At 51.2% G+C, this 27882-nt stretch overlaps 1 protein-coding gene across 1 annotated transcript; it reads right to left on the reverse strand.

The window, feature by feature from the left end:
- Positions 1 to 1400: 1400 nt before the first annotated feature.
- On the reverse strand, positions 1401 to 26920 carry LOC142009087 (ubiquitin carboxyl-terminal hydrolase CYLD-like). Its single transcript, XM_074986579.1, has 15 exons — positions 26863 to 26920; positions 25207 to 25701; positions 23770 to 24051; positions 22256 to 22331; positions 20815 to 21023; positions 18824 to 18977; positions 17635 to 17770; positions 13043 to 13153; positions 11904 to 11995; positions 8594 to 8660; positions 7301 to 7433; positions 6925 to 7033; positions 6267 to 6385; positions 5470 to 5689; positions 1401 to 4893 (listed from the first exon to the last, which is right to left on the reverse strand). Exons 2-15 carry the CDS (start codon positions 25681 to 25683, stop codon positions 4709 to 4711), a joined length of 2370 nt encoding a protein of 789 aa, XP_074842680.1. The 5' UTR covers positions 25684 to 25701; positions 26863 to 26920; the 3' UTR covers positions 1401 to 4708.
- Positions 26921 to 27882: the final 962 nt, after the last annotated feature.

Consider the following 27882-nt stretch of genomic DNA (forward strand, 5'->3'; position numbering starts at 1 on the left):
CCACTTGGCTGGGATGGTAGAGGTGAAGGGAGGAAGAGGCTAGAGAAGCAAAGGTTGCCCCCCCCAAAGAGCAGGCACCAAACAATAAAGGGAGGGGCCCCAGCTGGGTTCTTCCTACCCACGGGAGAATTGCTCTGGGATTTCCCAGACAGCACTCTCCCAGCTGTGCTAAGCACCTGGCACACAAGCTGTACACGTAGGTTCTCCAGGCAGTAGGAAATCTAAGCCTTTCCTCACTCAGTCCTCCACCCAGGCTCCCGCCCTGGTCACCTTCTCCTCCAGCCTCTTGTTCCCTTACCCATCCTTATTTGCCTTCCCTGTTCCTCCCTCTCATACTCACTCACAACCCTACTGCCACACCAGTTCTTGTCCCCCGTTAATCTCCTCCTGCTGCTGCTCGACCCCCCCCAAACCCTTGGGGTAAGTGAACACTCCACCGCAGATTGACCCAGTCAAGGTTGATCTTCCAGGGTTCAATTTCAGATGCCTGGTAGGGACACATGAAATCAAACTCTGGGGTAAGCAGTTAAACCCCTGTACTCCTCAGTATGGAGAAGAGTAAGGGAGGTCTACTGGAGAGAGCATCTCCCTCTGGGAGGACCACATAAGATGATAAGTTAATTCTAGCTCTGCAATTGCTGTAGGTAGAACTGTATCTACAATAGACTTTCATGCTTAGTATAGACCTGGCTTTAGCTGCAGCCAATTTAAGGGTTATTCACAGAGACCAGTATGGTCATTAGTCTGGGGAATTTGATACATAAACCACTCCTGTCATCTCTGTATTGTCAGATACTTAACAGGCTGCTTTCCTGTATCACCCACAGGCAGCAGGAAGGGATGGGGGAGGAAAGAGGGAAAAGGCACCACCAGTGTGACACAGTGCTCCTGCTTTGACTCCAGCTGTGCTCTCACCAACAGAGGAGAGTTCTGGGGTCCCCAAGCACTGCACCCCAGCAGCAGGCAGGAGTGGCTCTTACTCAGCAGGTAGAAGGAGAAGTTTCAGTTGACAGTGGCACAGGATTGCACGCAGGTGTCAGTACAGCCAGCAGAGACAGTCATTCCAACCCATCCTGGGGAGGAGCCCGAGGGGTGCCCCAGCTGGGGTCTAGTCTCCCCTCAGCCCAGGCTGGCTGCCTTCCCTGGCTGCATCCTGCTTCCAGCTGCTGCCTCCGATGCAAAACCCAGCTCGGCTCCTCCCTGCTCTTTGTTCAGGGACAGAGGTGTTATCTGCCAGCCTAGGTTACAGCCCCACGGGGATCAGCCTTAGCCACAGAGAGTCGCTTTGCCTGTCACACACCCCCAGCCTGACTGACACACACCTCATCACACCTGCCCTGGGAAAATGGCTCATTGAAAACAAAATACCCCAGCTCTGAGGCCAATTGTTCTATTTGGACATCATCTTCTAAATGCACTCATTGAACTGACTGGGGAAAAAAAAAATCAGACCAAGACTTCTCTTCCCCAAACCAGTTTAAGGCAAAGTTAAAGTAGTATCAATCATCAACAAAACAAACAAATCTGTAAAACAGAGTGGTTTAAATAGTCTAGAAAAGATTAACTGAGCAATGCACTACAGAGGCAGGCTACAGCGCAGAATTCCTGTCTGACTTACCAATCATCACAGCAGTGACTGCTGTTAGCAACCAGCGAGGACAATCTGGTATCAGGAGTCTGGATTTTCCCAGCATTACAAGCTAGTGTGACATGTCACAAATGCAACACCTGTAGGCCAAAATAAATTGCTTGTGCTTGTTCTGGCACTGACACCCAATAGACTCAATGCTGGGCTCTCCTAATGCAAGATGAGATGCAGGGAAACCCGACTGGATTTGTGAATTCTGTAGCTGTCCTGATCAGAGACATTCATTTCTAAAGAGCTGAAAGCTGCTTTGGTTTGTTTGCAGTATGTGCAGGGAGAGGGGGAAACAGTGGAAACGCCACAGAGCCTAGGGATGCGTCCTGGATCAGCTCTTTAAAAATCAGATTAGAAAGCATGGCTTGCTCTGTCTGCTGTACAGGAGCTAGAGAATGTCAAGAAGGCACCTGATTTTTTTTCCTCTCCTGTCAGAAGTGTCTCAGGCTTAGAAATACAGAGAAACAAAGCCGATAAATATGCAAAGTAAAAATCATCTGATAGTCAACATTCACATTACAAAACCCCAGAAGAGCTGGCTCTCACCCTAAGAAACCACAGGATGGCTCCCTTGAGACACAGAACCCTGGCCCATGCTATTCCTGTGCAGAAATCAAAGCTGTTATGAGATGTCATACAGACAAAACCAACTTAGGCCCCAACAGCCAAGACAGCTCCTTGGGGCTTTGAAAAAGAGCAAAGAGAGTGTTCTCTGGCTCAGGGCAGGATCAGCAGGTCAGTTTCTAGTAGAGAGCCAGAGAATCCTGCAAGCAATAAGAAGGAACCTTGGTTTGCCTGTCAGAGATACAACTTCAGTGAACAAGAAGGAAAAAAGCAAGGTGGTGGTTTGGGTAAAGGAATCTGCCAAGGGAGCCCAGTGGCCCCAGACTCTCCTGATGTCCTCAGACAGACTCAATGAATTAGCCTTCGTGGAACTGGGGGTTCAGACAAGAACAGCCAAAAGGCAAGAGAAGCAGAGGGTGGCTGGCAAACATGTACCTAATAAGTTAACACAGGCCAGATACATGGAGGGAAGAAATCCTGGGCTGGGAGCTACTGGAGGCTTTCAAACCTCCTGTATTCCTGGGACCCTTGTGCCATACAACGCTAATCTAACACTTATTGTGTTACCTTAGAAACCACAAAACTTCACTCCCAGGCATGGTGCAAACGCAGGCTCTAATGCTGTGAGGGCATCGGAGCACCCAGAAGCCCCGTGGCAATGGGAAGTGCAGGTGCTCAGCACCTGTTAGGATCAGTGCCCAGGATAAAAACGTCAAATCAAAAGGTGACACCTCGGAGTAGAGAAACAGCGTCCACCCCTTGAATTTCCTGGCTTGTCTGCCACCAGCACAAATATAACTCTTTGGTTTCTGTGTGTGTGCTTTGTAGGCCAGCTCAAGTAACCGTATGTGCGCTTGTTCTCAAGGCCTTTTGGCAAATTAAGTTCCTTACAGGGATGATTTTCCCAACAGCTGAAAGGGGCCCACCCCATGGAAACACAACGTGTTTCAAAACTGATATGGTAACTCAGTGGCATGTTATCAGCTAACACTTACGCTTAGTACTGCACTGGTTAATTAGAGAGCGTGGGCCTGAAGCAACCAGTTGTGTTCCAAATAGTGACCACCTTTAGCTGTACTGTAAAGAGGCTGCCTGCAAAGATGACACAATGCTGCAGCTGGACCCCGGCAGACAGGTTAGTCAGCTCAAAACAGCGCTGCTACATGCTGTTGATTGCAACGGCTGCATCCCATGTACCCAAGAAGGCAGATGGGACCAGCTACCTGTTCTGCACCCATTCCCTCAGCTTCTCATCAAATTGTCCATGTGTATTTCAATTGGGTGAAGTCTTGGCAACCTGGTCCATAGCACAGGCTCCTCTCGTGTCCCCTTGCTGGTGTTAGGAGGAGAGAAATTTTGCTGCAGGTTCAGCTCCAAATTTGCAAATGTTAACGCTGCTGCTGTAAGAAAGTTAAAAGCCAGTAACTCCTCCCTACCCTTCAGTCCTGTGAAAACCTGAACATGTTCATTTTTAAAAAGCACTTTTTTCCTGGAAGGCTTGTTTGGTTATTGCCGTTCCACATGTCTTGAGAAATCAGAACAAAGGGCGCAGCTAGGAAGCGGCATGGTCCAAGCAATCGCACAGCCTTTGGGGGAGGACATTCCTATACAGCTTTTGACTGTGTCTTCCCCAGTTTGGTTCTTAAAATTGTATTTTTGTTCAAAGTGACCCTTGAAGCAGCACCACAAAGTTTCAAGTCTCCAGCCAAAATTGTGGCTAAACAGAGGGGATGGCCAACAAAATGTGCTACTGATGTGTTGCAGAAAGTCCAAGGCACTGGTGCTCAACTGGGGAAGTAAAGGCCACAAGGAGTTATAAATAAGTGAGGGCAGGCCTGCGTCCAGAGAATTGGGATGCTCAGAATGGCCCCAGTTACTGCGGCTTCAGGATCACAGTCAACATAATGCTGCATTTAGTGCAGATCTGAGCAAAATTCCCTTCCTGAGATGTTTGGCTCCTGATCATCTAGAAGGCACTTTTGCACGTACATACAGGAAGACAGTGAACTGAGATGTCATCCAGAGGGCTAGTGCAGTTCTCTGGGACTGTTGAAAATTGGAGTGTCACAGTCCATGCCTTGACTTGTGCTTCTTGATTCCTGAGCTGTGGAGAAGAGGGGAAGGCTGGATGGCTCCTGGGGGGCGGGCCCATAACTGCAGAAAGATCCGGAGAAGGAAGGATGATGGATGAAGTTCCTCGCGCAAGATACGCAGCTGTGTAAACAGTAGTTCAGAGTCTGGATTTGCACAAGGCCCAAACTGTCACTTGAGTAAAGCCAACCAAAGGCTTTCCCACTCCTGTGCTGCTTTTATCAATAGTCTGACTCTAGACTCTGGAAGACGTTAGCAGAGGCAAAGCTGAAAGGTCAGTTGACCTGGATTCTGGCTGGGTTTTCTCAATTAGCAACTGCAGGAGCATCCTGTCTGGTCTGAGCCAAGTCTCCACTTCCAGCGTGTCTCAGGTCTGATTGTGAATAGCAATGACTCTCCCAGCCTAGGCTGGTCTCATTTGTAAAGTGCCATCTTCTTGCTCTGGTACATGTACATGTAGGCGTCGCAGAAGAGGCGTTTGGCCACCCCTTCCATGTCCCGGGGCTGCTCCATAGCCAGTGTTGCCACCGGCAACTGCAGGTATTTGGCAACTTCCGGGCACAGTGTTACAATGGGAATGTTGAAGCCATTCTCGTCACCTGAACGAGAGCGGGGGAGAGGGAGAGAGGGGTGTGAGCCTAAATCTCAGTTCCCAGGGACACGGGGTCTAAAGCATTAAAAAAAACACTAGAGCAAATGGCAATATCTGGGCCACTTGCTGGCAACGTCAGCAGAGAGCTCAAGAGCTAACGGGGCCATGACCGAGCCGTCCTTGCACCCAGAGCAGTCCCTCTAGGTGACGTTTGCCGTAGTCATGGGCAGCAGCGGAGGCAGCCTGCCTGGCTACCACCTGCTCTGCAGTTACACAGAGGCTATCAGTTCCCAGAGCTGCCAAGCCAGCCGTGTTCACCAGTGCCAAACTCCCTGTAGAATGGTACGTACATCTGCAATGCTATGTGGGGAGCAGTTTTGCACATAATAAAAGAAACACCCTTCCATGCTTCCCAGCAGACGGCCCCAATGGAGTTTGGGCCCACAGGCCTCCTGTTTTATGTCACAGACCTGCGGAGAAATTACCCATGGCCGTTCCGTGCTGGGACTGCAATTCCTGCACGGGGTTGTTGGGTGCACAGGGCTGATGTCCAGCCTCCCCTCCGACCGCAGCCCCTCCTCACCGTGCCTGTCCGCCATGCTGTCAAAGAACATCCAGTTCTCTTTCTCCGGCCCGTACTTCACAAAGGAGACATAGTGACTGGTCTCGATGCAGAGCACGGCAAAGAGCTCCATCTTCTCTCGTGGCACTCGGAGGCTGCCCATGTGGCTCCTGACCTCAAACTCCTGAGGGACGTGCAGCTTCGTGGGCTGGTGGGTTTTGCGCCGGTAGTGAGAGTGAACCTGAGGACAGACAACAGGGTGTGCTAACGGGTCAGGAGGATCGACCACAAACTCTATATATGCCTCACCTGAAAGCAACGAGGCACGGTCTGGGGAGCACTGAGTCACCACTTCATTCTGAGGCCACCTGCTGTCCACTCAACTCTTCAGCTGAATCGTCCCCCAAACTCAGGAGACTGAAGCACAGTGCTGGAGGTCTTACCCCTCTTCAGCCTCACCGACTCACTCACACTCTGCAGCAGGCCACGCTCTACATCAGCGAGCAGACATGGACGGCCCTGCCAGATACTGCCTGTGGACAGTGCTTGGACAGGGACCTCCACGGAGGAGAGAGTGTGAGCGGAAGGGATCTTCCCCCTCAGGCTGCAGAGAACCAGTGCCCTAGCGCAGTAAAGCACAGGGGTCCGTTTACACCAGGGGCCATGTGTGTGCATAAGTTCATCACCATGCAGCAATTACCCTGAGCGTCTCATCTGGTCTGGTCGCCCACCTGACCAGCTGGAGGGGATGCTCAGAGGTTTCAGCCTGTCAGCTGCTACCTGGTGGGAGGGGAGAGAGAAATCAGTCAACTGGCTACCTGTCTGCAGCAGGAGTCGCAGAACTGCTTCAACCCCGTGTCTGCAAACATCTGGTCTCTGAAGCACTCAGCACACTCCTGGGTAGCCACGTCCCCGCACACAAAGCATTCCCGGGGGCCTGGAATGGGAACGTGCATGGTTTCGTTACATGGAGCCAGTATGGACAACTCTGGCCCCTGCGCCTGCCATGCCAGTGAGGAGCAACCACATCCCAGTCCCGCCCCACCACACCTCTTACAACAGGGGTCAGCAACCTTTCCGAGGTGGAGGGCTGAAATTTGACCTTGTGACCCCCATGGACGGTTCCAGTGCCAGTGATACTTTTTAAAGTCACTAACAGTCCTACTTATAACAGTTTCATTAATAAACAAGCAAGGATGCAGAGCTTTACTGGTTAGCGGGTGGTTGGTAGCATTAGCTGGTCTTTTGTTAATCCACAGGCGTTGAACAAGCTCCCGGCTGCACGGGGGAGGAGGGGTAGGACTGAGTTCCCACCTTGCACGCTGAAGAAAATCGGCTCATGTGCCACCCGTGCTGGGGTTTGCTGACCCCTGGCTTACAATCCAGCCAGGCAGCCTCACCACGTGGATATAAAGGAGCCCTGCACAAGCTGTCATGTGTGAAGCAGCCCTGGACTCCCCAGTGCCCGGAACTTACTGTTGAGCAGCAGGTCGGTGATGTCCAGCTCCAAGGAGGGACTGATTTTGCTGAACATTTTATATTCCTTCCCGAACCGCGGCATTTGGATAATGAAACAGGAGGGGATCTGGAGAAGAAAAGCAAATCACCGAGACAGCAAACACCTTGCCCTGCCCAGACTCTCCCCCCAACCTGGGTGCTTTCCGCCGCACAACCCAGGATCCATCAAGTGTCTGCAGGGGGGAGAGAGCTGTGCTGTATCAGGATCCTGAGTGGAAATCTGCAAAGCAGTCTTGCTGGGGAGTAAGAGGTCCAGCCAGGCAGTCATGGGCACAGGACCAGGGAACGCAGGCAAACCTGAAAGATGGAGGAGAAAGCAGGTAGCTGCACTCACCTCTGCTAGCTTGAGATTGGAAGAGAGGAAGGACCGTTCCACCAACTGCTGCACATTGGGCACCACCATATCGCCCTGTTGGTCTATGAATATCTGGTAATAGTAACACTCCTGCTCCTTCTGGCCTCCAGACCTGGGAACAACATTCCTGAGTCAGGGCACGGGGCCTGCCTCTCTGCACTATCTATGTACCCCTTGGAGCAGTCCCAGGACACAGCGTCTGCATTACACAACAGCCTCCAACCTGGCACCAAGGGGCTCGCAGCTGTCTTTGATCAACTAAGCATTTTCCCAGCACAGGACCCAGCCAAATGTGAGGGATACCAACAAAAGAACATTCCCAGCTGCACCCTGCCCCTCTGGGATGAGTGGGCCAGGCAGGGTTTGCCCTTGATTTTACAGACGAAGGCACATGAATTGTCTTTTCAGCCAGTCGCTTTAAAGTGGGACCAGAAGAGTCCTAAAGCTGCATTATAACCACCTGTTTGATCCTGGGTTGTGCCTGTTTTGTGATCCAGCTGCCTGGAAAACTGCAAAGCAAAGCTTGCTGCATTCACAAGGCAACTCAGACGTGAAAGGTCCTCCAGGATCCATAGGTCTGCCTGAAGCAGCAATGCTGGGGCAGCAGAGAAAGGATTGCTACTACACAGCCCCTAGCAGGAGGGTTGGAGTGAAGAGACACAGGTTCCTCTGTATCCTCTGCTTTTCTGAGTAGCTCTATGACACATGCCACTACACGTACCTACATAAGGGAGGCCTGGACTCCCGAACAGGGCAGCTATTTGGAGTCCTCACACACAGCCAACTTCCTCTTTGTAGAGTTCAGGGCATGTGGGACTAAACTGCACAGATCCCCAGTGGAGAGCTCTAGGCCTCAGCGAGCTTAGCAGTATGGGAACACCAGCCTCTTCAGCTATAGCTGAGATACTGCTTCCCCAGCTAAAAGACAAGCCCTGCGATCCACCACCTCCTGCCCCCAGCAGCCCTTATCCAAGGATGACACTATGTATTTCACCACTCTCTGAAGGAGGCACAGCTGGGACTGGGTTAAAAGTATCATCTTCCACCAGAACCACAGCATGGTGGGCAGGCTGGGATTCAGGGGCACAGTGGGGAACAGATGGACACAAAGCAGTGACATCTCCATCTCCTTCACACCCAAGGAAAAAAAATCACCAATCCTCTCCAGTTGGGCATTATCCAACAACCCAGTTCTGCTCCTTCCCTCCCCGCTCTTAAATGTGGGCAGCAGTGTTACTGCATCAGTAAGATCCCACGGAAGGCACAACTCACTGCAGCTTCAGCAGGGGCTCTATTCCCAGGATGTGATGCATGATGAGGTTGAGAAATTCCTCCGGGTCTGTAAGGGCAGAGAAATCAGAGACCAGATCAGGCCCAGTCAGACCCAGCCTGCCTCTCTGTCCCACCTCTGCTAGAAGGGAAAAATCACCATCAGCTATGGACTGGTGTTTTACACACTGAGCTTCTCTCTCTCCAGGTTGGTGGTCAGTTTCAAGTGGAGTGCCCCAAGAATTGGCTCTCGGGCCAGTGCTGTTCAACAGCTTTATTAATGACCTGGATGAGGGGATAGATGGCACCCTCAGCAAAGTTGCAGATGACACTAAACTAGGGGGTCAGGTAGATACATTGGAGGGTAGGGATAGGGTCCAGAGTGACCTAGACAAATTGGAGGATTGGGCCAAAAGAAATCTGATGCGGGTCAACAAGGAGACGTGCAGAGTCCTGCACTTGGGATGGAAGAATCCCAAGAGCTGTTACAGGCTGGGAATCAAATGACTAAGTAGCAGTGCAGCAGGAAAGAACCTGGGGATTACAGTGGGTGAGAGGCTGGTTATGAGCTAACAGTGGCCCTTGTAGCCAAGAAGGCTAACGGCATATTGGGGTGCATTAGGAGGAGCACTTCCAGCAGATCTAGAGAAGTTATTATTCCCCTCTACTCTGCACTGGTGAGGCCACATCTGGAGTAGTACGTCCAGTTCTGGCCACCCCCAGTATATAGAGGATGTGGATGCACTGGAGCGGGTTCAGCAGAGGGTAACGAGAATGAGTAAGGGGCTGGAGCACATGACCTATGAGGATAGGCTGAGGGATTTGGGCTTATTTAGTTTGCAGAAGAGGAGAGCGAGGGGTGATTTAATAGCAGCCTTCAACTTCCTGAAGGGGAGCTCTAAAGAGGAGGGAGAGAGACTGTTCTCAGTGGTGACAGACAGCAGAACAAGGAATAATGGTCTGAAGTTACAGAAGGAGAGAAGGTGGCTGGATATTAGGAAAAACTATTTCACCAAGAGGGTGGTGAAGCACTGGAATGCGTTGCCTAGAGAGGTGGTGGACTCTCCATCCCTAGAGGTTTTTAAGTCCCAGCTTGACATAGTCCTGGCTGGGATGATTTAGTTGGGGTTGATCCTACTTTGGGCAGGGGGCTGGACTAGATGACCTCCTGAGGTCCCTTCCAGCCCTAGAATTCTATGATAGGTAAGGTGCTGGGCTGGTTAGGAGCTCAACGGACTTGGTTATTTTCACAGCTCAAAAGTTCTACAGTTAATATAAACACTAAAACCCTTCCCTAGAGAGCGGGAGAAGGAGTGACCAGAAGCCTGGTGCAAGGATGGATTTCTCTTAACCCCTTCACCACTGAATGTTTGAAGGAGAAATCTTATTTGTGAATTGCAGGTATGTTTATTCCTTTCCTTTGCATTCAAACAGGCTGGGGAGAAAGATCCCAATGGACATTCACTGTAAGCACCAAATGCCAAGTAGTCCTGTAGCACCTTAAAGACGAACACATTTATTTAGTAGGTAATGAACTCTCGTGGGTCAGACCTGATCTGAAGAAGTGGTTCTGTCCCATGACAGCCCATCACCTAATAAATTTATTTGTTACTTTAAGATGCGTGTTTGTGAAGCTACAGGCTAACCCAGACCTTTCTGAGACTAAGCACCAAGTGCAGTAACTGACATTGGAACCAGGGACAATGCTGGAAACTACTGGAACAAAGAGCAGAAGTCTGGGCTGCCTCTGGTCAAGATACAAGAACTTATCCAACAAAGGAAACACAAATACCGGTCAGTAAATGACAGGCCCCAAGACCAGATGAGTGAACGTAATTTTTCTTCTTTCATAGTTATGCAGCCAGGATGCCAGCACCTAGGTATTCCAATAATCCTTTGGCTCCCTGCGGTCCCTTTCTTAGGCACATCTCAAAGCACTTTACAGATGTCTCTGCGGCAAGAAAAGGCAGGTCTACGCAAGAAGCACTATAGTGGTACAGCTGCACTGCTGGGGCACACCTGGTGAAGACTGCTCTTCCATCGGCAGAATTACTTCACCTCCACAAGAGGCGGAAGTTACGCTGGCAAGAGAGACTCCCACAGACACAGCACCAGCGTGGGCAGTGCTTAGGTTGCTGGAACTCACTTTACACAGGGATGTGCATCCTTGTCACATCCCTGAGTGAAGTGCATTAGATCTGCTTTAGCAGTAGCACAGACTTGCCCTAAGAGATGTAAAGTACCACTTCATCTAGCGCTGGATGAGATACACACACATCTCTTAGAACTGGAAGGGACCTTGGGAGGTCATCTAGTCCAGTCCCCTGCCCTCTTGGCAGGACCAAGCACCATCCCAGGCATCTATTTGCCCCAATCCCTAAATGGCCTCCTCAGGGATTGAGCTCACAATCCTGGGTTTAGCAGGCCAATGCTCAAACCACTGAGAGAACATGGTAAACATTCGAACATGCCTATCAATTAAGAGTAATACAGGAAAACTCTAGTATCCAATGAATCTGCAGAGGGATTTAAGTAAGTGAAATGGGATGATGATTAGGGGAAAAGGTGGAGACACAGTGTTTGAACCAGCTGGCTTTTGGCCATACAGCTGTAAGACTGGTTTGACTAGCTCTGCCTCCACTGTTGAAAGGTAGACGTAAAGATGGGTCTATAGTTATTCTGTAAGAATCCACCTTTGTGGATACTGAGATGCTGTGGCTAGGCCCAGAGATGAATGCCACCATTTTTAAAAAGGCAGGAGGATTAGCTCAGTGGTTTGGACATAGGCCTGCTAAATCCAGGGTTGAGAGCTCAGTCCTTGAGGTGGCCATTTAGGTGGTCTGGAGCAAAGAGCTTGAAAAAAAAAAAAAAAAGGGTGGGTGGGAATGGTGCTGGGGACTGGACTCAATGACCTCCTGAGGTCCCTTCCAGCTTTATGAGATGTGTATCTCCACATACAGCTGTGGAACCTGGCAAAGGCAACATGGGTAACACCCCGAGTGAGATTAACAGAGCTGAACTCCAGACTGCACGTGCAGATCAATGGGTCAGACAGAAACCATGCCTGGACAAACAGTGCTACAGTGGTCATTTCTTCTGACACCAGCCACAATTGTAGTCTTTCTGCCCTACCTGGGGCTCCTGCATAGGCAAATCTAAGCTGAAGTGGGTGAGGAATTCTCCAGGTAGCAGGACATTTATTGAAAAACAAGTGTTCTGGGTGGACAAGAACAAGCTGGAGGGCTACCTGACTGGGAAAAGCAGAAGATAAGCAGACCACGCTGCTGTCAGAGGTTGGCAGGGAGCATGTTACCTTTCTCAGATGTGGCAAAGCTCGAACATTGGCCCTTCTCTGTCAGCTGCTCCCTCAGGTGCATCACACTTCGAGCATCAACAAAGCCGTTCCTGGGAATGAGGGGGAAGCTGATAAGCTTTCTGTGCAGTGGCAAACTTAGTTCCCAGTGGCAGAAAATACAGCAGTTGTAGTCTGGAGCTCACCTTCCAAAATCCAAGTCAAGACGTACTCTCCCAAAAGGCCAGAACAAGCTAGTGCCAGAGGCCCAACCACAAGCAGTGCTGACCAAATATTACCCCTCTCCCATAAGCCCTGGGGGAGGGAATGGGTCTATAAATACTTCAAGGCCCTGTCTCAGTCACCAGCCTTACAGGCTGGCAGTGCATGGGTGGCCCTTTGGAGCCTTTCAATACTTCTATGAGGCAGCTGATAAGCGATGTGAATTACTTGCTCCCTGGAGACTTTGCCCTCTATCAGCATCAATCCCAGCCATGGGAGCAAGAAATCAGGGCTACAGATTAAATCAGAGCCCTTCTTTGACACTGTAGGACTTGTCCCTGGGCCCAGCCTTTAATTATACATTTCTTCTCTGCTTCTGCAGCTCCTCTTCTGAGACCTCTGAACCCCAGGGACCCCTTCTGTCACCCTCTCACCTTCGGCCACGAGTCGTAACAACCTCCCTTCTGGCCAGACCAGGGAGCACAGGACGTAGCTCATCAACTCTGTTCCCAAGTATTTCTGAGGGGCCACAAAAGACCCAAGATGCAGCGTTCTCCTGCCAGGGGCTCTGCAAGTCTTAGATCCACCTACAGAGCCCATGAGGCTAGCAGGCGATAGAGACAGTTGTAATGGCCCATTCAGCCCTTCCTCTGAGATTGGACATTACTAGCTACGCTGCTGGCTCCCCTCTGTACCTATGCCCCCCTGTACAGTGCACCAGCAGTTAGCAAAGAACATCCACACTCTTGATAGCAGTGGGCTGGAAGAGCAGGAAGAACTTTAGAGATGGCCAAGAAACATGAATCTCCAGGAGACTCCTTGTCTCAGTAGCATCTGAACCATGACAGACCCAAGTCCCGCTGGAGGATGGTGGCCCCACATGAAGATTACCGAAGAAAGGACTGCTGCTTCCAGTGGTCCTAATGTAGAGTACTCACCGTCGTAGGGGATTCACAATCTCATCCCGGAGGATTTTCTGGATGTTCCCGCTGGGCGGGAGGGTGGGCTTGAAGAGCATGGAGTCCAGCACAGAGGTGCAGGAGAAGAGGCTGTGAGGAGACAGAGTTTGTTAATTCTGCTGGATTTGCAGCAACAACTAATAGCAGACAGAGGAGTCCGATGATAATTTGGTAGTTTTGGTTTAAATGATACACAGACTGAGGTACGAAACAGACTGACAGTGTCTTAGATGCCAAGGCCAGAAGGGACCACTGAGATCACCACATGCGACCACCTCCAAAGTAAGGCTTGGCAGAATTTTTCTTTTTTTTAATAATAGTGACAAATTAAAAATATACATTGATATTTAGATTTTTTTCAACTTCACAGTTGCAGGAAATAATTGGGGAAGAGTCACATAATTTATTAGTGAGAGTAGCAGTTGAGATTCAAGAATTTAAAGTTATAACAAAATACAAAATTGTGACTATCACATGGCAAAATATACACAGTAAATATCCTTAAATCAAACTCTACTCCAGCGGTCAGTGACCCTGACACACATGCCAAGAGCTGTATACGAGCCAAAGTTTATTGGCATGTGAGGCGGGAACTCAGCCCCACTCGATTCCCTTGTGTGGCTGTGGATTAACTAAAGACCAGCTAATGCTACCAACCACCACCTAACTGGTAAAGCTCTGCATCTTTGCTTTTACTTACTAACAAAGCTGTTGTAGGTAGGACTGTTAGTGATTTTAAAAACTATCAACAGCACTTGGACTGTAGAGGGTCGAAAGGTCAAATGTCAGCACTTCGCCTTGGAAAGGTTGCTGACCCCTGCTCTCCTCAGTTCTCAGGCGCATTTTGCTTCTCTGTAAATCTCAAGTCTTTTTTGTTGGGGTGTACGGTGAAATGATAGAATTCAAGGGTTGGAGGGGACCCAGGAGGTCGTCTAGTCCAGCCCCTTACTTCCAGCAGGATCACCCCATCTAAGACAGCCCAGCCAGGATGTTGACCGACATTCACTCATAAATATCAAGTCCTTCCAAGCCTACTTATAACACTGGTTGTAGAACTTCCCCCAAATAATTCCTACTGCTGGTCTATTTAAAAAAAGTCCAACCTCAATTTAAAAACTGCAAGTGAAGGAGAATTCTCCACAACCCTTGGAACATGTTTCCAGTGGTTAATTACCCTTGCTGTTAAAAATTCACATCCCTGAGTAGCATCAACTTCCAGCCCCTGGTTTCATGTTAGGACCTTCTCTGACAGACTGAAGAGCCCATTGCCAAGTACCTGTTCCTCATGTATGTACTTACAGACTAATCACGTCAGCCCTCATTTGTGCTCTTTGTTAAACTAAATAGATTGACGGAGCTCAACCTACCATTAGAAGACATGTTTTCTAATGCTTTAATCAGACTCATGGCTCCTTTCACTAAGCCATTGACAGTTTAGCGACGTCCTTCCTGAACCATGGACACCAGAACTGGACACAATATTTCAGCAGTGTTCCTTGTACGCTGAGTGCTTGGGGGGCTGCAGAAAAGAGAACTAGGTGCCGCCCAGTTGATTGGGTGCTGTGGGTGCTCTGCGTTTCTACTAGCGGTGCGCAGCCGCACATGCCTTGGTGCGCATAAAATTTATTCCGCCCATAGATGGAAAAAATTAACAGGAAATTCTTTCAGCAGCAGTTGCAACTCTGGCAAACTCGGAGGTAAAATAACCTCCCTACTCCTACTCGAGATTTCCATTTATCTACCCAAGGATCTCAGCCTGTTTGGCCACAGCACTGCACCAGGAGCTTATGTTCTGCTGATTGTCCACCACAGCTTCGTACGTTTTTCAGAGCCCCTGCTGTGCGGGAAATAGTCCCCCAAACAGTAAGCACAGCTCACGCATTTTGATGTGCAGATTTAGCCCATGACTAAAAGGCCCCTCTTAGAGGCAGACGGGACCCATTAAAAAAAGGTCACGGCCCCAACTAAATGCAGGGGACAACTAAAGAAAAAACAGGGATGGGAGTGGAGGTCAAAGGTTTAGGAGGAGGGAACCGGAAGGGGATACCGAGCAGAGAACCCCAGACAGCGCCCACTGTCCCTTGAAGGTGTCAAGAGAGCCAGTGGACGCTGCCCAAAGGAACTCTGCCCGGATTCGTGAGCGGAAATAGGCCTCACGGTCGCAGGCCTCCCCCGCTTCCAGCCTCCTCTCCCGAGTGTTGTAAAATGGCTACCTTGGCCATAGCCAGGACGACGCTGACGAGGAGGTCCCGTGACTTGGTGGGGCCACGGATGGGGTGTGCAAGGATAAGAAGGTACGGAGAGAAGTGCAGCCAGAACCTCAGCAAGAGGTTCTGGAGGAGCTGAAGGAGGGGCTGCAACCTGGCGCACTCAATGTAAATGTGCGCCAGGGTCTCCCTCGTGCCGCAAAAGAAGCAAGTGTCCGGGAGGGGGGTGAACCGTGCCAGGTACACGCCCGTGCTCACCGCCCCATGCAGAATTCTCCAGCTGATGTCCCCGGCGGGCCGCGGGACCAGGGTAGAATAAAGGCTGGCCCACTGGGACTCTCCACCCTCTGAAGGTGGTAGAAGGTCCCACCACTCGTGGTCTGGGCGGGACGTGAGGGTGGGGAAGTGGAGCGTGTGAAGCACGAGCGTGTGCAGATGACGTCAGGGCGCAGTTTGGAAGGGGACCAGCTGCAAGGTGTGCAGCCAGCTGGGATGATACGGGGCAGGGGGGCGGGAAGGCTCACGGAGAGATCTGGAGGGCCAGGAGTAAGAGGGGGGTGGGGTGCACCCTCTCGCAGGACCCGGCGGAGGTAGACGTGAGCAGCGGGTGGCAAGGCAGCCTTCACTTCCTCGAGTACGCGCCGGGGAGAACGTAGGGTGGAGAGCCCCATGGCTTCCATCCAGTCTCCCCGGTCGTAGTCCAGGAGGTCTCCGACCCTGGTGATTCCACTGAGGACCAGCCTCCGGCACACCACGGGGGACTCCGCCGCCTGCACATGGAGGTAGGGGTTGTGTAGCAGGGGCTCCGCGAGGAGGTCTGCCCCCACGGTGGCCCCTAAGGACCTGGAGACTGCGAGCACTGTGCCTCTGGTAGGTTGTCCTTGGAGATGCTGGTGACCAGATGGTTGAGAAAGACTCGAGCCAAGATCTTCCCAGAAGCAGAGAGAAGAGAGATGCCCCGGTAATTTCCACAGGCAGCTTTGTTGCCCTTGTTCTTGAAGAGCGAGATAACTGTGGTATCCCTGAAATCTTTGGGCATGTTTTCTTCTTCCCAGATTTTGGTCAAAATGCTGTGAAGGGCTTCAAGGTGACACTGGTCCTGCTGCCTTGAAAATTTCACCAGGGATACCATCCATCCCAGAGGCTTTGCCAGAGCTGGCTGGGCGGATTGCCTGCCTTTTTGACCTCATCCATTTTAGGAGGCAGGTCAAGACTGTCTATCTTGGGTTTCTGAGGGATGTGTTCTAGGGCTGCAGGGTCAACAAGGGACGGCCAGTTGAGAAGGTTGCTGAAGTGCTCTGTCTGCCTATTGTTGATGCTGCTCTTCTCCCTCAAGAGGGTCATGCCATCTGCAGGCAGGAGATGTGTAGCACTTGGCTTTGAAGGTCCATATACAGCTCTGAGAGCACTGAAGAACATCTTGGAGTTCTTGGCGTCAGTGAAGAATTGGCATGCATCAGCTTCTCTCTCCCACCACTCATCCTGCATTTTGCACTCATCTTTGCAGTCTGTGCCTGACTCTGAAGAAGCTTGAAACGGTCATATCTGGAGATTGAGGACTGATTGTTTTGCTGTAACAGAAATGCATTCCGTTTTTTCTCTAAGATCTTCATGGTGGTCTCCTCATTTTCATCAAACCAGTCTTGGTGAACTCTCTTTCAGTCCTAGTGTCGACTTGGCTGACTCTGTCACATGGTTTTAAACAGGTCCCTAACATACTTTTTTGTTCCTAACATACTTAAAATTAACCTCCTTAACTCTCCTGGCCACATATTTCTCCTTGAACCTCTTTTTAGCTGTCTTTCTCCTCCGTTGTGGCTTTTTCCGTAGTTAGTGGGCGTTTTTAAAGAACACTTTAATTACCATTCACATTTTTCAGATTAAGTTCTTCTTTCTGACTTATGTGGCCCATACCTGTCCTCCACTTTGTGAAATTTGCCCTTTGGAAGCACCACATACATATCCAGTTCTGGCCACCACATTTCAAGAATGAGGTGGAGAAACTGGAGAAGGTCCACAGAAGAGCAACAAGAATGATTAAAGGTCTAGAGAACATGAGCTATGAGGGAAGACTGAAAGAACTGGGCTTTTTTAGTTTAGAAAAGAGAGGACTTAGATACATGATAGTGGTTTTCAAGTACAGTAGGGTCCCAACATTCGTGAGGGTTCTGTGTTGAGAACCCTCGCGAATGTTGAATTTAGTGAATAGGGCAGCCCCCGGCTGTCGGTGCTCCTGCCCGGGGCCCCAGAGCCTAGCTCAGTGCTCAGTTAGGACCATCACCTCTACATTAGGGTCATCACTTAACAGAGGGAGATAGTCAAGATACTATTCCACCCACGGATGAGACGAGTAATGCCGCCTACCTGAAAAGAGCAGCATCCATGTAGCAGGAGTTGCAGTGACCTTGAATTCCTCTCATCCGCCCTTTCAAAACACACACGGCTGTGCCATTCCTGAGAGGAGGAGAATTGGCCTGAACCTGAGGACTATCTGTCCCCCCTGCAACAGAAATAACAGAACCTGCTGCTTACAGCATCCTCTTACTCTTGGGACAGCTGCGTTCTCCTGTTCCTCTCCTGTAGGCCTAGTTCACCTATAAAGGCCACGACCACTCTGTTCTGTACTATGCTCACCTGCGCCATTAGACGGTAACCAATCAGGGATGGGGATAGGACTGTGTGTCACATCCCCCCACCATACTTGGCTGCAAGAGCACAGACCCACAGCCTCTGTGCAATCTGCTGCTCACTCACTCAGTCGCTACATTTTTTTAAGCCACTGCATACTTCCAGCCATCCACACGGCAGGTACTGTGCTCATGTCAGCGATCATCTGGGGTGAGTGGGCGCCCCCGTGGACAGAGCTAACTTCCTGATATTGTGTTGGTTATAGAATTGAGATAATGGTAAATGATTCCTAGGAAATGCTTCTGCACTGGAAGTGTCCAACAACCAGCTACAGGATTCCCAGGGCTGGTGCTGGAAGCTGAAGTCGGTAAATTAATGGCTGTTCACCACAGTGCTGCCTGCTTGGGCTTGATATGGATTAGCTGGTCTAACTATACTAGGGGAGGGAAGGAGCAGTGCCCTAGCTCAGGAGAGCGGCTGTAGTGCGATTTGTATTTTCTTGCCCTGCCTCCTTGGGTGCCGGGGAGCTGCAGGAGTAGTTACTCTGAGGAGTCCACAGCTTTGCCCTGATGATCTGCCCGCTCTGCTCCATGCCACTGTGGACATCCTGCCATTCCAGCTGGTTGGTAACTACCCGACTCCAGCACAAATACTGAACGGAAGGGCAGATCCAGCATGTAACGCAAGTGGCAAGGGGCTGTTAAAGCTGTAGGATCTGAAATGCTTTAGCCTGAGAACTTCCCTGTGTGGTTGATGAGTACGGCCATCACTTTGCAGAAAGCAAAAAATTGAGGGGGGAGGGCAACTTGGCGTCTTGAGAACAGTCTTACACAAAATGCTGGTCCTCAACACGCAGACTGGCAAAGACGACCCACATACGAACCTCCTGTCCTTGCCTGAATCATCAGCTTCTAAGGGCACTCACTGAAAGCGCTGGGGTCCAGCAGGGTGGGGCTCTCACTCTGGAAGCGCATGTCAGGCTGGCACGATTGCAGCTTCACAAAGAGGCCTCGCTTTGGGGGGCAGTGAAAGTAGCGCATGCCTTGCCATTCGCCATCTGTGATCCCCTTCTCTTGATCCTGTGAAAAGGGCAGAAATCCATCCACAAGCAGTTCCAGGCCAGGCTCTCTAGGAATGAATTAGAGCAGCGGTTTTCAACCTGTGCTCTGTGAACCCGAGGGTCCGCTGACTGTGTCTAAGAGATCAGCGAAAGGTTTTCATTACCATAGACTCTCAGCCCTTCCAGACTTAATGTTCCCCTTTCTGGAGTCCGATTTGTCTTGCATACACAGGCACAGAAACACAAGTCTCACAGTTGGCTATTACTAAGAGACAACGTTCTCCTTTTTGCCATATAATTATAAAATAAATTGATAAATTGATAAATAAAATAAATTGATATACTGTACTTAATGCCTCAGTGTACAGCAGTGTTTTTTAACTATGTTCTGCAGAACACTGGTGTTCCGTGAGCAAACCACAGATGTGTCGTGAGTGTCTGACACTTTGATGGTCTATATTTTCTGTTATTAAAACCAGATGCAATGTTACTTCTTCATTGCTATGATACCTGATTGAATTCCTTCATTCTGGTTTTGCTGTTTGTGTTGCTGTTTGATTTTTCTTTTGGTCTGACAGTGATTTTTTTTTTTTTTTTTTTTTTAAAGAAAATGTTCACTGTTTTTTTCGCATAAAATATTGTTTGGTTTTCCGTGGTTTCAAAAAGTTTAAGAAACACTGCTGTACAGCATGCAGAGCAGTAAAACAAGCCACTGCCGGTATAAAATTTTAGTCTGTACTTATTTGGCTACTATTATTTACGTAAAAAGCAGGCAACTCTCTAGATGAGTTGATGTACTCCTAAAATACCCCTGAATATCCCTGGGAGCACATGTACTGCTGATTGAGACCCACTGGCTGCAGAATCCTGGGGGTTCAGAGACGATATCTAGGATTTATAAGGAGTCTGAAGCTCCATTAAATTTTTCTTGAGGTCTGCAAACAGAGTCCCAGTTGTGAGCATAGCTGAGGAAAATAACAGCAACAATCTTGCCATAAGGGGACATGATCAGCTGCAATTCTACACCTCACTTTCTAAACATTCTATTAAGCAAATCACACAGTCAGAACTGCACATAGCTGAGGGATGCACCAGGGCTGATGTTAGGACCAGATTTCATGACCTGACAGCTGCATATAATTTGGTACTTATTTTGACCCATTTTTTCATTTAGTTTGATTACATTTCAGAACCACAAATTTCTTTTGTCAGCACAGAATGAATTTCATGAAACTCCTCGTCCCAGTAATAACAGCAGCCATTGTCAAAAGACCTCAAAGCACTTTGCAAACAAGTAATGAAGCTTCATAACACTTCACGGGAAGGTGAGAATAAACTCATTTTACAGATCGTGGAAAGGAGACTTGATGAAGTTCATAAAATGAGCCAATAGAAGGGCCAGTAATAAACTCAGAAGTCCTGGCTCTCAGATCCATGATCTCACCTATATCCCACTTCCTCCACTACAGAAAGGCTGCTTACCAGTTTATATAACCCTGTTCAGGATCCCAGCGAGAGAGGTCAGCTTAGCCAACTATAACTCTTTAATTAAGAGCATCAGAACAGCCATACTGGGTCAGACCAAGGTCCATCTAGCCCAGTATCCTGTCTTCCGACAGTGGCCTATGTCAGCTGCCCCAGATGGAGTGACTAGAACAGATAGTCACTGAATGATCCCTCTCCTGTCATCTATTTCCAGCCTCTGACAGAGGCTAGGGACACCATTCCTACCCATCTGGCTAAGAGCCATTAATAAGCAGTTTAAAGTGCTAGTGCCCCAACCTAGGGCATGCTGAGAGACGGACAGGCCAGTTCTTACTGCCCTTAGCGAACATAAACATTATTTTGCTACTTACTAATTCAACTCCTGCCATTCTGTGCTTAATATTAGGCAGGTACCCCAACCAGCGGATGGTTCCAGAGACTGAATTCCCTTTGTCTAAGGTGATCTGCACCATGGAGTTCACATCCAGGGACTGTCTTCCACTTTCCAGATCCTCGCCACTCCCACTTCTCTCTCGCTTCATTCGTCTTGGAGAAGCTGGAGCCTTGTGTGGCTCAAACACTGAAAAGTCATACAACCCGTAATACAGTGTGGGAAAGAGCTGGGGTAGAAATTCAAGCTTTGTTCATTAGAATAAGCGGTTACCAAACGTTTGGCAGCACTGTTTTCCTAATAACAGTGCAACCCAGCATTCCTGTGCTTCTCAGAGGTGCCGCTAAACTAATGGAATGACAAGAGACTTAGAAGAACTGACAGGATATGGTGGACCTGGAAGAGATTCAGAGAAAGGCAATAAAGATGACTGAAGGTATGGAACAGCTTCCAGATGAGGAAAGACTAAAAAGATTAGGGCTGCTCATCTAGAGAAGAGACACCTAAGGCGTGTCCCTAACCTGTCTGCCAGGTGGGCAGAGATGGCGCCTTTAACCTGTTTGCAAGAAGCTGGGAATGAGTGTTGGGACAGATTACTTGAGGATTATTTGTTCTGGTCACTTGCTCTGGGGCACCTGGCATTGGCCACAGGCATAAGACAAGCTACTGGACTAGAGGGACCTATGGTCTGCCCCAGCCTGGCCGTTTTGTGTTCTTGTAAGTCCATCAATGGTGATAAGCCAAAATGGGTAGGGGTGCAACCCCATGCTTGGGGCTACCCTACACCTCTGACCATCAGAAACCGGGAGGGAACGACACAGTGGATTTCTCCACAATTATCCTGTCGTGTACATTCTGGTACTCGCCATCACTTGAGACAGGGTGTTGAGCTAGGTAGATCATTGGTCTGACCCAGTCTGGCTGCTCTTATAAGAGCCAGGAAACTTGGGGACTGAGTCCCAATGAGCCTTTTTATATGGCTCTGGAGAATTCATGGCTTCCTTTTGGCAGTCTGTTCTAGAGGTTAACCCCTCACTGTAATAATCTGTGTCTTATTTCTAATTTGAATTTGTCTGGCTTTAAGGTCCAGACAGTGGTTCCTGCTCTGCCTTTCTCTGACAGACAAAGAACTTTACTTCCCTGTATTTTGTCAGGAAGGTATTCATCCCCTGTAATCTGGTCTTGTCTCAGGCTGCTTTGTAATAAGCTACAGACACTAAGCTCTTTAAGTCTCTCACTGCTCAGCATTTTCTTCAGCCCTCTAATCAGCCTTTAAAAATTGCAACAAACTCTTCTGTTGCTTTTCAGGCTTATTGGTCACACTGCAGAGAACAAGGTGAAAGAAAAAGAAAAAAGCCCCCGCAAATCTCAATCACTGGGTTCTACGTGTGCAGGGTGGCTGTATATGTAAGCTGCTTTACCTGGACCGAGCAGCCCTTCCTTCACAATAGAATCCATAGGGATGTCTCTGAAAACATCTGTTGGTCCTTCTTCCTCCTATAAGTGACGAGGCAGTAGAACAGGCACGTCAAACTCAAAGCCTACTGAGGGTCACGCAAAGGAAAACTGATAGCTTTCAGGGCCACCAAAGAAAATGTACTTCTATTGGAAAGTTGCAATTATTTATTATTATAGATTCTGTTTTAGGTATATTTTATAATTTTTTCAGGACTTGTTTGAATATAATACAATAATTTTAATTGAGAATTTAATACTTAATATGAATTTGTTTTATACTTGTATTAATTGCTCATAACATTTGATGTGTAAAGTTGTCATTTACTCATATAGTAATCGCTCGAGTTACATGGGGGTTGCATTCCAGCAACCCAGGCATAACTCACATTTTTGCACAAGTCGCTTGCAGGAGCTGGAAACTGACCACCCCACCAGGGCTTGTCAGTTTCCTGGCTCTCAGAATGGTGGGAAGCTGGGAACCAGGCAGCAGCCGAGTTCCAGTCTCCCTGCTGCTTGAGGAACCAGGAACCTGACCAGCTCATGAATGGTCAGTTTCCTGCATCCTGCCAGTGCAGGGGAGCTGGGAACCAGGCTGCCTGACTAGCCATGAGGTGGTCAGTTTCCTGGGTCCTGCAAGCCCTGGGGAGATGGGAAACCAAGCAGCGGCCTGGTTCCCAACTCCCCTGTGCTGGTGGGACCCAAGAAGCTGACCAGGCATGAACTGGTCATTTTCCCAGGTCCCGCAAGTGGCACAGAGATGAGAACCAGGCTGCCACTTGGTTCCTCCTCTCCCCTGGGCTTGCAGGAGCAGGGAAACTGACCAGCTCATGCCTGGTCAGCTTCCCAGGTTCCGCAATTGGCAAGGAGAGAGGAACCAAGCAGCAGCCTCAGCGGGGACTGCCACTGTGAGCCCAGCCGCTTCCCAGGTGTGGGGTGGCAGGGTCTCGCCACCCAGGGACCTTTTGGCTGGCTGTTTCGAATGCACTTATCTCAAGGGATTACTGTATACAATACTTTTTAATTTAAATGTAAATTTAAGGTACTCCATGCCCCTCATGGCTCCCAGCCCCAGGGCTGCCAAGGTTCCCCTGGCCCCATCTGGGTCCCTGGGGCTGGAGCTGCCAGCAGGGCTCTGCACCTTGGCTGGCTCCCAGCCCCAGGCTGCTAGGGTTCCCCTGGCCAAGTCCTTGGGGCTGGAGCCGCTGGCAGGTCTCTGTGCCCCAGCCAGCTCTCAATCCTGGGGCAGCAAAAACTCTCATCAGGCCGCCTGTTTGACATGCTTGCAATAGAAGGTTATGCCAGCTAAGCAATCGGAAAGCAGTAGGGTGGGCACAGGGAGGTTTTGTTTGCCTTAAACACTCCCCACAACCCTCCGACAGCACTGCCTGTCCGGGAACTGATTTTGCACAGTGAAGAGGCTCTTCCCACCAAGCAGGCTGCAAGGTTCACAACAAGAAATGAAACAAGTTCCTCTTACCGGGCAAACGTTAACAAGCCATTGGGTTCCCTCCTTGTACACGGCCATAGCTACTCCTCGCCTAAAAACATCATCCAAGTAGAAGCCAACTGTGTCCCCCACTTTTACAGGAACAGCCTCGTCCACATCTGGTTCGGGTTCCTCTTTTGTTGAGTTGCTGCCCAGCACTGAGATAAACTGGATTTTGTTAACCGGCAGAAAGAGCCCATTGTTCTGCTTACATTTGAAATACTCAATACCGTTGTAGGTGCCATCGCTGTGGCCTCTGCCTTCACCATCGCCCTGCAAAACCAGCAGAAAGGCACATTACATTCTGGGTAGGGATAAGTCAGAGAGAAGCCACCTGAGCCTTGGCACAGTGACCTGCCCTGATGTCAGAAGCAAGGTACCCACCAAACTCAATAAGGACGACAGAGCTGTTATACCGGCTCAGAACACAGACCCACCCCTATTTTACAATAAGGAAACTGAGTCACGGAGTGATTAAAGTGGCCCATGCTGCAGAGAGTGCGTGGAGCACCCAGGAGTTCTGATCCCAGGCACGGGGCCATTACGAGTGGAAAACAATGCTTTGCTATTGTGATTAAGAGGCTAACCGCTCAGTGCGGTATGATTAGAATGAGCACTTCCAGGGCAACAAGATCTGCATTCCGGAACAGGAGGTTTGATTACAGAATGCAAGCAGGGAGGCAATGCAAGTCCACTCCTGGCTAGAACACCTTTGCTGGGCTGAAGTGCTAGGCTTATATAAAACTAGAGGACTTACCTGGCATTGCTCAGGTCCTCTGCTTTCCACGGCAGCAGGGCATGGGGAGCCCAACTGCAGGTGCTCTGCAAGGCAGGTCAGGGCTACACTGGCCAGCCAGCAGTTGTTAGCTCGGGCGCCGCAGCAGTGGGGGCTGCAGTGACCGATCGTTAGTTGCTCCTTGAGGCAGGCAGGGGCTGAGAGTTCTGGCTGGCTGGCAGCTGTTCCCCAAGGCTGGCAGGGGCTGCCTGTGCTGGGGTTGAGGGGTTGGCCAACATAGAGCCCTGCCACCAGGCAGCCAGTCTGTTACAGGTGCTGCTGCCCCCCTGTGGTTACTCTGCAGTTCAACTGTTTGCCCCCTCACTCCAAACAGCCCACTTGCTGTCTCTCCGTGGTCATCCCGGAGTATAACTGTCCCTGCTATCAGACCCCTGTCTTTCAGCGTGATGGAAGCCAGTCAGCTTCTGGGCACATCCCACTGTCCTGGCACAGCTAAGCCCTGATCTTGCTTGAAGTTGTGATAAGATGAAACTGCATGCTGAATGTGGTGGTCCTAACTCTTACGTTTTAGGAGGAGCTCTTGAAGAGACAGACTCTCGGACAGACACACTTTAAAATATATATACACACATAATAGAGATGAATTGCTGGGGGAGAGGGCAAAAGAGCCTCCCTACCTCGAGTCACCTTACCTGTAACTCCACCCCAAAGTAGGACGGACAGAGCGGGGAAGACAAAGGATTCTTGCTGATCTTCCCAATGTAGCGGATAACGCCAGAGAACTGTTGTTGGTTGAGATCCACCACCACTTGCTGGCCCACTGTAGCCTTCACCGCTTCTTCAAGGCTTTGCCTAACCAGGAAACAGCTCAAGCGCTCGTTGAGAGTGTTAATGGCCAGCAGGAAAGCAGCTTCCTCCTCATTCACGGGCTGAAGAACCTCTGCCTCGACAGTGACTACGGAAGAGTCATCTAGCATGGTGACCCTCAAGTAGTGAGTGGGGGTCCTGCTACAGGTGATACTGTGCAGGTAAGTCCTCTCTCTGAGGAAGCACAGGCTTCCAGCTTGAAAGAGCTTGCTGCCATATGGAAAATCCCCTGTTAAGATGTAATAAACGTAGCTGTCCCCTTGTGAAGGCAGAGGGCTGTTTGGTCTAACAGCTGTAGCCATCTTTGCTTCCACTCTGTCCTGAGAAGTTACAGAATCACAACAGGACAAGAGAAGGCAGGTGATTATTGTTCGTTACATTTTACGGTAGCTCTCCCAGGCACTAGCTGCTTTTCACATGCCCAAGAAGAGACCACTCCTGCACTGTGGAGATCACAGACAGGCATCAAGCAAGGAGAAAAATTACACAAGGGGAGATGGCCCAGGTAGGGGTGTCCCAGAGGGAAAGAGCCCAGGGGTTGTCCCTGGGGACAACTGGTTCCAGGGGGAGGGGGTGCCAGGCAGGGGAGCCCCTGGGAGGAAGGGGTTCTGGGGGGAAAGAGGCCAACGCTGGGTTGTCCCTAAGGGAAGGCATCCCAAGCAGGGTGACCCTCCGGTGGAGGAATGCCTTGGGACAGGGGGTTCTGGGGGAGATCCAGGTAAGGGGTGCCAGGCAGGGGTGTCTCTGGAAGTATGAAGTCCCGTGGACAGGTGTCCCTGGGGAGGGTGTCTAGACAGGGGTGTCCCGGGTATAGGGATCCCCAGCGGCAGGAGGCCCAGAGCAGGTTTTGCTCAGGGTAGTGGGCACCAGGCTGGGCTTGAAGTAGGGGATCCTGGGGAACAGAGCCCCAGGTGTGGGCCCCAGGGGAGTGGGCAGGTAGATGACCCTAAGTGGGAGCAGGAGCTGGGGAAACCAAGGCCCAGGCAGAGGCATTCCGGGTCCAGTGGGTCCCGAAGAGGGTGTCCTGGGCCTAGGGGGTCCCTGGGGGGGAGGGACCCCAGGCGGGGGTGTCCCGGGCCTAGGGTTCCCTGGGGGTGGGGAGGGACCCCAGGCAGGGGTGTCCCGGGCCTAGGGGGTCCCCGGGGGGGAGGGGCCCCAGGCGGGGGTGTCCCGGGCCTAGGGGGTCCCCGGGGGGGGAGGGCCCCCAGGCGGGGGTGTCCCGGGCCTAGTGAGTCCCTGGGGGTGGGGAGGGACCCCAGGCGGGGGTGTCCCGGGCCTAGGGGGTCCCCGGGGGGGGAAGGGCCCCGGGCGGGGGGGTCCCGGGCCTAGGGGGTCCCTGGGGGTGGGGAGGGGCCCCAGGCGGGGGTGTCCCGGGCCTAGGGGGTCCCCGGGGGGAGGCGCAGGTGACCCGGAGCGGGGGGAAGGGCTCCTCCCGCCCGAGGGGGACCCGGGGCCGGCCCACGCCCACCGCCGCCTCTCACCGCCCGGGCACCGGGGCCCTTCGCGGAGCGCACCGGGACCTCCCGTCGCCAAGGCACTTCCGCGTCTCAGAGGGCGGGACGCAGAGCGGCGGCCGCTCCCTCCCCACACAGCGCCCCCTAGCGGGCCGGGTGCACACGGCCAGGCAGAACCAAACGGCCCAATCGGAATGAGGGGGCGGGACATTGCGGGCGAGGCTGCCCTATGAGGAGCGAGACGGGGGAGAAGGGACGAAGCCGAACACTGGGGGCAGGGTTGGCCCGCCCCTTGCCGGGGTACCTGCTGTGTGTCATAGCCCCTCCACTGCTGCTGCTGAGGGGGAGTCCCCCGCCTTCCCGCGGAAGGGAATGTAGCGGGAGGAGGCACTGGGTGTGAGCTCCTTCCACGGTTGCCCCATGCTCCCGGGCACATAGCTTGGGGGCGCACACTCCAGCCCTTCCCCAGCAGCGAGGTGCCGCAAGGGTCGGGGGCTCTCTGGGGGTGGGATTCCTACACCCTGGTGGCCGGTGCACCGGGTACCCAGGCCGAAGGGCTGTCCCCGTTAGAAGGAACAGGGATGAGAGCAGAGCATGTGCTTCCCCGCCCTGGGGATCCCCAGCTGGGACACTTGTCCTGGTGGAGGAAGGGAATTAATTTCGATGAGTGTCAAAGAGAGGGCACAGGGGCGCGAGGGGAGCTGGGCTCGGGATGAGGCCTTCAGCTCCTCTCTTACGATGTCTTTTCTTTTCCCCCTCCCCCTGCCCCCTCCTCCCTCTCTGCTGCTCTTTGCTGGGTCTGTGCCCATCGCACTCATGTGCTCCATCCCAGCAACCCTGGGCCCTCCACGCACACAGAACCTGTGCCCACAGGGACATGACCTGCCTGGCATATGAAAGGTGCTGTGGCTGTGCCACCGGTGTGTTTTCCTCCACAGCCAAGGGTCACACGTGCCCACCTGGGAGGGCTGCCAGCTGTCCCACCCCACAAATCCAAAGCCCTTCAAGCTGCGCTCTGCCCCTTTCCCGAGGCCAGGTCCCTGTCCC

The sequence above is a fragment of the Carettochelys insculpta genome, chromosome 2 (genome assembly GCF_033958435.1).
Source record: "Carettochelys insculpta isolate YL-2023 chromosome 2, ASM3395843v1, whole genome shotgun sequence".
NCBI lineage: Eukaryota > Metazoa > Chordata > Testudines > Carettochelyidae > Carettochelys > Carettochelys insculpta.